This window comes from Chiloscyllium plagiosum, chromosome 13, assembly GCF_004010195.1.
Source record: "Chiloscyllium plagiosum isolate BGI_BamShark_2017 chromosome 13, ASM401019v2, whole genome shotgun sequence".
Classification (NCBI taxonomy): domain Eukaryota; kingdom Metazoa; phylum Chordata; class Chondrichthyes; order Orectolobiformes; family Hemiscylliidae; genus Chiloscyllium; species Chiloscyllium plagiosum.
Window position 1 is genome coordinate 66,110,020 of NC_057722.1, and position 9,807 is coordinate 66,119,826.

Here is a 9,807-nt window from a genome sequence, read left to right on the forward strand (position 1 = left end):
AAGTAAGGAAAGACATTAGTACACATCAAGGCGTACATGAAAATGGATAGATTATCCAATGGTACTCACTTTGATTTGTGCACGATTTATACAGCGTCTTTGCTTTCTTAATCGCTTCAGGATCTCCATTGTCTGGCTTCTCAAGGACATCTGGAATCAATGAAAAATAAATCATTAGTTTCAGCAAGACAACAGAGACATGTTTTCCTCAAGTTGCTCTGAGAACTTTTCCATCACCACTCAATGATATGAAATTGTTTCACCCAAGCTCAATGATCACAATAACAATAGGAAGAAGAGTAGTCCATTCAGCACTTCAAACCTATTTTTCCATTAATCACTTAGTGGATGGCGTGCAACAAAATCTATATAACCTCCTTTGCTCTGTCATCCCTTCCTGATACTATATGGGCAACTTTCTTTATGAGTGCCTCTTCTATTGAAGTATTTTAGGTCAGAGTTTGTCAGGAAATCAATGGAGATTCAGTGTTTTGGGCATAAACCCTTCATCAGGATTCTGAAACATCAAGCCTCCTGCTCCTCGGATGCTGCCTGGCCTGCTGTGCTTTTCCAGCACCACACTCAGCTCTGATCTCCAGCATCTGCAGTCCTTACTTTCTCTAGTTTATGACTGCCTTTTGAGTCATGCAACTGTCAATCTCCAGTGGACAAGCAGAGTCAAACACAAGTGTGGGGTTGCAATTGTCAACTCTTGTTGGATGTATTCTTGTACATGTTAGAACACGGTCTCCAAACTGTTCTGCCACATCTCAAACTTCTATACTGCGCACCCAACTGGTCCATCATCACGATGCCCTGCTAACCCCTGTCCAATTGGGGAGTGAAGATTCTTCAATTTTATGATCTCATTTCCTGAATAATCAAACAGCTTATTTTCCTCCCTCATTTCCATTTCTTTTTGTTAACTAAAAACTTAGAAACCGAAGAAATCTTATGGTAATTAAATCAGCCATAATTATTCTCCTGAGAATGTTTTCAGTAGGTTACTGTTTAATTCCCTGTGATAGGATTATGGTTAGAATGCAGGACAATCTTGGAAAGTTGACAATGTTAGCTGGACTGCATTGCTATCATAAAGTTATAGAGTCATAGAGATGTACAGCACAGAAACAGACCCTTTGGTCTAACTCGTCCATGCCAACCAGATATCCTAAATTAATCTAGTCTCACTTGCCAGATTTGGCCCATATCCCTCTAAATCCTTCCTATTCATATACCCGTCCAGATACCTTTGAAATGTTATAATTGTACCTGAGTCCACACTTCCTCGGGCAACTCATTCCATACACACATCACCCTCTGCATAAAAAAGTTGCCTCTCAGCTCCCTTTCAAATCTTTCTCCATCAGCTTAAACCTATGCCCTCTAGTTCTGGTCTCTCCCACCCCAGGGAAAATACCTTGTCTATTTATCCTATCCATGCCCCTCATGATTTTATAAACCTCTATAAGGTTACCCATCAGCTTCCAACAGTCCAGTGAAAACAGCCCTAGTCTATTCAATTTCTCCCTATAGCTCAAATCTTCCAACCCTGGCAACATCCTTGTAAATCTTTTCTGAACCCTTTAAATTTCACAACATCCTTCCTATAGCAGGGAGACCAGAATTGCACATAGTATTGCAAAAGTGACCTAATCAAAGTCCTGTACAGTTGCAACATGATCTCCCAATGCCCATCTTCACGCTAAATATTCATTGCAGAACAATGAATCTACTTGTGCTTAACAGCAGTACAGTAAAGCCCACGATCAGTGCATTCCAGCATTAGATGCAGTTACAAGAGTACATCAGGACAGTTCAAAACTCACCTCTGCTGATATGTGGAATTTGCCAGCAGTTCCAGCTATGCAAGCTCTCCAACAGGCTATAAATTAACAGGTTACAAAGAATGACCTTCAACTTCAATTCCTCTCAGGTCAATCCATACTTTGCAACCACAGATGCAAAGTGTTACCTATCACAGATATCTTGGAAGTCACTGGTTCACAGATAATTGGTATTTCTTACATGGCAATATGTTTGGAGTTAAATTAAATTAAGTTGTTTGAAATACACAGTTTAGGCTAACGTGCTGAAGTCATTAGCCTGGTATCATCAATGGCTCATTAAATAGGTCACTCAGAATTGGTCATTGCTTCAATTCCAATACCAGAAAGCAGAACACATAATCCAGGCTGACACACTAAGTTCAAATACTGGCAGCGTGCAGAATTACTGCTGTCTGACTAATGAGACATTATACTAATTCCCTATCTGTAAAAAGCACCACAGCATTGTTTCAAAGAAGAGCAAGGGAATTATGGTTTGGATTCTGGGCTAATATTTATCCTTCAATAAGCACCCCTAAAATGATCTAATCAATACCTCATCTCATCATGACCTGTAGGATATTCTGGAGAAGAATTAACTGCTGTTTTCTTGCCTCACAACAGTGACTAACAAATTTCAAAAGTCCTTCTTTAGCTGTAAAGCAAGTATGTCAAAATACCTCAGAATTGCATTTGTCATTGCATTCCACAGGTCGCTAATCTGTTGAAACTCATTGGCTATAATTATATATAAAGAAAAGTCACTTGGCAAAAGGATAAGGCTTTTTCTTTAGCCAGAAGAAAGCCAAGTAGATGATCCATCTTGGCAGCCTTCAGACGTCCACAGCATTACAGAAACCAGTCTTCAGCCAATTTAATGTATTCCATGGCATATCGAGAAACAGCTGACGGCACTGGACACTGCAAAGGCTAAGGGCCCTAACAATATTTTGTCAATATAATCAAAGCTTATGCTCCAGAACTGGCTGACAATAGTCAAGCAATTCCAGAACAGCTACAAAACTGCCATCTGCCCAGAAATACAAAAAGTTTACTCTCAGTGATAGAAGGTGCCATTGACAATGCTGTCAAGTAGGATTATCTCAACAATAACCTGCTCAGTGATCATCAGTTCAGTTCCGCTAGAGTCTCTCAGCTACTAACCTCATTAAAGCCTTCGCCAACATGGACGAAAGAGTGAAATGCAATAGGAGAAATGACTGCCCTTGACATCAAAGGACTGTTGAATGACCATAGAATCAGGGAGCTCTAGCAAATCTGAAGTCAATGGAAATCGGGGGAAATCTTTCTGTTAGTTGAAGTTATACCTCAGATAAAGAATTGGGTGTGATCATTGGAGTTCAAGTATCTCAGCTCCAGGACATCACTGCAAGTTTTCCTCATCGTGTCGTAGGCCCAATTACCTCAGCTGCTTTGTCAATGACTATCTCTCCACCATAAGGTCAGAGGTGAGGGCATTCATTCATGATTGTACAATGTGCAGAACCATTCACATGTCCTCACATAGTGAACCTGGCTATATGCAAATGCTGCAGGGCTTGGACAACATCCAGGCTTGATCTAATATGTGGTAACTAACATCCACACCACACAAATGGCAACCAATGTCTATTTCCAACAAAACAGAATCCAACCCTTGACATCCAATGGCATTACAACTCTGACTCCCCTATTATCAACATCCTGGGGGTTACCATTGACTAGAATCTGACAAAACCTACGTCCCGATAACATTAACCTGGACATTGTCACCATGACAGCTCTTCCTTATAATTTATTTATTGTCCTGGACAGTTACTGAACATATTCATAAGACAGTACCAATGTATTTTTAACAAAAGGAAATCAGGCTTCATTACACAAAAACTGGAGCAAGCAAACTATATTATATTATGTCAGAATTATTTGAAATCATCATATCACAAATAGCAGAAACAAAGATTTCACCCTTGTTCCCTCACAAAACCCCAGTGAAGGGTAACTCTGTTTCCACTTTAATGTTATTTGTTTATTTACCACAACTATATTTGTTTTGTTTTTCCAACAAATGTTTACATTTACTGTTCACTAAGTTCTGTAGTTATTGTGTCTTTGTGAGGTCTTTAAATAAACTGCTAACACATCTCACTTATTCCTGAACATGTATTCCTTAAACTTGTGCATTCAAAAGTCTTGTTGGATGTCTCCCTCTGTGACACCTTAAACACCTCTGTTTCTGAAGCTTTCTCTTACTAACTTCTAAATTGCTGAAGACTTTTTTGTTCTGCCCTGACTAACTTCTAACTGCATGTAAACAACTTTCCGAACAACATACAATATGGAAAACAAAGCATAATTAAAGCTATACTTCATTCTACCTATATTAGAACCCAAGTTGCTTAATAATAATAAGATAGCATAACACTTCCATTACACATGCATGAAGAAGTTTTGCTAAATATCTGGAGGATTAATTGGACAGCATAATGAAAACCATAACTTGGAAGAAAATTGTCAACTCCAATCACCCTCTCTATTAAATAATCAATAGAGATCTAGCATCAGGGCTCAATATTGGTGTATGACTAGATTCTACTTACATTGTGCATTCTTCACTGCTGGAACTAACCACCTTGGATGCCTTCAGAAACAGAACTTGCTACCAACAATATATAGGCCAAACGTTTACAAGTAAGCAGTGTTGGTCGTAAATCCTTGCTGACTGCCAACATAATAAGAGCCTACCATTTTCCCATTTTACACTCATAATGTACAAGTCCAAATAGAATTATAGATAATTTACAATTTTATACACGGGAGTAGATATTTTAGGACTTGGCACTGTTGACACAGAATGTAGCAAATTAATGAATAAAAAATAGGGATCGCAATTTCACGCTTGTCAGCAAGAGAGCTCTGAATGAGATGAGAGTTGTAAAGAGTAGGTATGCACTGCCTGGGAGAATGGTGGAGGTGGATTCCATTGGAAGCTTCAAAGGAAAGCTGGATATATATTTGAAAGCGATGAACTTACAGGGCTAGGGAGATAGGGCTGGAGAGTGGCACTACCTGGGTAGCTCTTTTGGGAGCTGGTAAAGACATGATGGGATTGAATAGTCTCCTACTGTACTGTAAAATTCCATGATTCTATGTGAATTGTCTTAAAATGGGAGCACTAGGCTTACAATTTCTGTGTGCCATAAAATGGCCGCGCTAATCATTTACTTAAAATCAACACACAAACATTCTCACTTGTGCAAATTTGGCAAGCTGAATACTGGGTGCTGAAGATGATCTTCTGAATTAATGGTATGCTTACCTGCACTCCTCACCAGGAGCAGACCTTTACTGGAAAAGCCAGCAATGTTTCAACAGCTGCTTTATTAAAAAAAACCTTCAAGCTCAAGATGATCATTTCACAAATAGCACACTGCTTCAATGGTTGCAATGCCAACAAAAGCTTCACCGCAATTTGACATTTTAATCACCTGTACTTCCAAATGCCTCACAGCTACAGCCACAATTTCCATAGATTAAAAAGGCACTGAGCTATTGAGGACAGAGAAGGTTCCACAGCCTACTTGTAGTTCCCATAGCAACAAAAAAAAGTGACAATACACAGGAAAGTAAAATTGCCATCAATGCACAATTTCAAATATTGTTCTAATAGATTTGCAGCTTAATCTCGGAGCTAATTTTTATAATGTGCCCACATTGTAATTAGGTTCACATGATAAGGAGTCTTCGTGAACAATTTTGAAATGTTGGATAGAATTTCATGCACTCCTCCATGATACGTTTGGTAGCAGGGCATTTAATTAAGAGAAAAAGAAGGATGGCAGGTGAGATCCTCATAACTTCCCCATCACTGCCCTAGTATGTGTGCGTGGCAGGAAGATTTCTAAAAAATATATATTCTTTCACAGAATGTGGGCATTGCCGGCAATACCAATATTGCCTGTCCCTAATTGGTCTTGAGTAGAATGATTTACAACACAATTTCAGAGGGCAATTAAAGGATCAACACATTGTTATGAGTCTGGAGTCACATGAGGCCAGATTGGATAATTTTGGGAGATTTCCATCCCCAAAGGATATGTTTGAATGAAGTGAGTTTATATGATAACCAGTGACAGTTATTACTGCCACTGTGTCTGAGTCTATTTTTATATTCCAGATTCGTTAATTTAGTTGAAATTCAATTGGCAGCCATGAATGGCCTTTCTGCATTTAATTGAGGAGACAAACATGGGCGGTAAGTGCCTTTTATGGAGATCATCTCTTGTCACTGATATTCATATGCAGTAGGCATCACCAGGTGGGACGCCCAAAAAGCAAACATTGTTATTGTGGGTTTTGCGGGTTTGTGAAAATGGCATTTCATAGTGACTTTCACATCCTTGATCTTTTTCAAAGCACTTTATAGCCAATGAAGTACTTTCATTAACATTATCATTATTTTCATTACCATTATTGAAGGAAACTCTGCAACCAATTTGTGCATAACAAAATCCCACAGACAATAACCAAATAAGCAGTAATCTTATCCATTCTAACGATATTGCTTGAGAGATGGATAGCTACAGGACACCAGGAAGAGCTTGCCTTTGAAATTGCTTCATGAATGTTTTACACTGAGAGGGTGAATGATACCTTGGATTGCCACCTTGTCTATAAGATGCCCCTCTGACAGAGCAGCACTCCATCAACACTGTACAGGGGGCATCAACCTTTTATTTATGATCAAATCCTTGGAGTGAAATCTGAACCCATTCCACTTACTCAGCAGTGACAATGCTACCCTTAACTGATAAATATTTAAATAATTACATTGTTTTTATTGCCTGATCTTTGACCAGGAATTTCTCAGGTGATGTGTAATGCTTGTGACCTTTGGTTATTATGACAGCATTGCTGGGGATTTTTGTGGTAGCCTCAGCAAATTCTCATCGTCAAAGATAAATTTTAGTGCAAACCTCTTACTATGGAAATCAGTTGTTGTTGCAGCATTTAAAAGACTGTATCAAGTTCTGGTGTTAATCGTTAGTAACAGGAGCTCCTGACACAAGTGCAACCATTGTAAACAGTGAAGATCCTCAATTGAGCGCCATTGAAATAGTGACTAGAAATTCATTGGGCCATGAGCCCAGTATGATGGCAAAATCATTGTAAAAATAAAAGGCAGATGCCATCACTATCCTGCAAGTGATGGGTTTTGTGAATAATGGCTTTGTCCTGCAACTCGGCAGTATCAATGATAGTTTCAGTCTCACGTGTGGGCAGGGCACTGGAGAGCTGGACTCTGTCACTATGGAATAATTGTGGGTTAGATAACTGATGAAAGACAGAGAGTTGAGCTTGCTGTTGAGAGTGGAGCAGAGGGAGTAGCCCATAGTCCCATGGAAAGGTTAAGAGGTGAGTCACTCAACACACCCCACAGCCATTCAAAGGCTGTCAATCTTTTGTTTGTTGGGGATCGAAGACCCGCCCATAAGAGTTGCTAGCCAATCAAATGGCTGGAGGTGATGGCCTCTGAATTGCATGTACTCCCAAAAAAATGTTAATAGTGCCTCGACCTTTTAATTACTTCAAGGTGTCACTGGGGTTAGGTTGGTTGGGGACGTAACAACTTGGGGACCCATGTCCATCTTCCACTTTTCTGAAATCCAGGTTCAAAACTATAATATGTATACTATGGATTTTACCACAAGCCATAAATTGCTGACACAATTGGAACTGACACTTTCAAAATAGCAATGGATGGATATGAATCCGAGTATGAATCTATGCCCAAGCTCTGCCATCAGCACAACAAAAGGGTGGCATGGGGGCTCAGTTGTTAGCGCTGCGGCCTCACAGCACCAGAAACTCAGGTTCCTTGACAGATGGGAAGTAGTCTAGATGCACAAATCTCCAAGGTAGTAGAAATGGCCTCCCACAATACTGGAAATCAACTGGAAAATAATGAAGGTGCATTCTCAGAATAGGTTCTTTGAGTGAAAGCCTTTCACTTGGACAAGTAAACAGATGTCAGATCTGAGTGCTTACAGTATCTTTTGAATATTTTTTATTCGGTTCAATTAAATCTCAACTATTCTTTTCTCCTTGCTTTCACTAACCTGTTTTCACTGACCATCTTTATGCATCTTTGGTTAGACTACAAATCCAGTTCTGGTCACCACATTTCAAGATGGACTTTAAGATGTTGCAATTGAGATTGACCAAATTGGTACCACTGGTGAGGTATTTTGACTGCAAGGTCAGGTTAGACACATTTGAGAAATTCTCCTTGAGCCAAAAGAGATTGAGGGGGTTTTAAAGCAGCGGTCAAAATAATGCTTCAGCCCAAATCAACAGGTGGTTTGACAATAAAAGTCTGCTGAGACAGATTGAAGATGTCGTGCACGGAACTCCATGGAGTCATCACAGAGAAGCAAGAAGCCTTGACCAATGATCCAAGGTAGTGCAAGGAAAAAGCTATGTGTTTCAGAGATTTGGAGAAGAAAAAGGCAAAGTGGAAAAAGAAAATGGAAAGTCTGCAATACAATGGAAGGCAGCAACCATTAAATGACAAAAAAATAGGGTGGATGGCAAAAGTAACCAGTAAAGAAGTAAAAAAAAGTGTCAAATGGAAGTATAACTGGTAAGAGTAGACACCTCACCAGCAGATGCTGTCTGAAATAAAATCTTTCAGTTGAGCTGGAAGTTCATGGACCTGAACAGTTAACTCTGTGTCTTTCTCTCCACAGATGTTGAATGATCAACTGCTTCCAGCCTTTTCAGTTTTTAAGATTGGTAAGAAATTGATCTTCATCCTGTATAACAAAATTCATTACTTTGAATGATCGCTCTTCCATTTATGTTTTAATATCATTTGGCTGCAAAGAACCACCATCACTCTTCACTGCCTTGTCAGCACTCACTGTCTGAACTGATTGACAGTCATCAAGCGTGGGAATCATTGACAAACTGTCCCCATCTGAAGGTTACTTGGATCCACATTAGTGACCTGCTACTGTTTTGGCAGCTAACTCAGCTAGCTTAGGGTTCAAGTTTGAGACCTTCCAACAGGGCCTGCCTCTGGAGTTATGCCAGCAGACTTAAAGACCACAAATGTACATCTTTATTCAATAAAAAATGGAGACAGAGAACACAAAACTATCGGTCAGTTAACCTATCACCTGTCACTGGAAAATGGTAGAATCCATAATTGAGGAAATTGTAATGGGATATATAGAAAAACCATAAACACAATTTGAGTCAATATGGGTTTATAAAAGGGTGTTTGGCAATTTTACCAGAGTGCTTTGAAGATGTAACAGGCAAGACAGATAAAAGTAAACAGTAACAGAATGTTAAAAATCACAGAACACCAGGTTATAGTCCAACAGGTTTAATTGGAAGTATACTAGCTTTCGGAGCGACGCTCCTTCATCAGGTGATTGTGGAGGGATCGATCGTAACACAGAATGTATAGCAAAAATTTGCAGTGTGCTGTAACTGAAATTATACATTGAAGAATTGATTGTCTGTTAAGCCTTTCATCTGTTAGAATACAGTGATAGTTTCACTTCTTTCATGTGTAAATCACAAAACCCTTTTTTTTTAAAGTTGCATTCTCGGGTTAGCTGTTAACAATGGTGATAGCTAGACAATGTGTTGAAGGTGTTAGCCCCCTGTGTTCTCTGTCTATGACCTGATGTTTAGAAGTGGTCATAGACAGAGAATTCCCTATGGACAAGCCCTACGCATACACCGGATCTGCTCAGATGAGGAGGAACGTGACGGACACCTGGAAGTACTCAAGGATGCCCTCACAAGAACGGGGTACAATGTTCAACTCATCAACCGCCAGTTCCGACGTGCCACAGCAAGGAACCGTAATGACCTCCTCAGGAGACAGACACGGGCTGCAATTGACAGGGTACACTTTGTTGTTCAGTACTTCCCAGGGGCTGAAAAATTACACCATGTTCTT

General features: G+C 39.7%; 1 protein-coding gene across 4 annotated transcripts in view; it reads right to left on the reverse strand.

Annotated features, from left to right (window-relative positions):
- LOC122556163 (neprilysin-like) overlaps positions 1-9,807 on the reverse strand; it is a 174,924-nt gene that overhangs the window by 88,977 nt on the left and 76,140 nt on the right. For all 4 annotated transcript variants that reach the window (XM_043702673.1, XM_043702676.1, XM_043702674.1 and 1 more), the window contains exon 5: positions 70-150. In XM_043702673.1, coding sequence (XP_043558608.1) covers positions 70-150 — 81 coding nt within the window. The remainder of the gene's footprint in view (positions 1-69; positions 151-9,807) is intronic.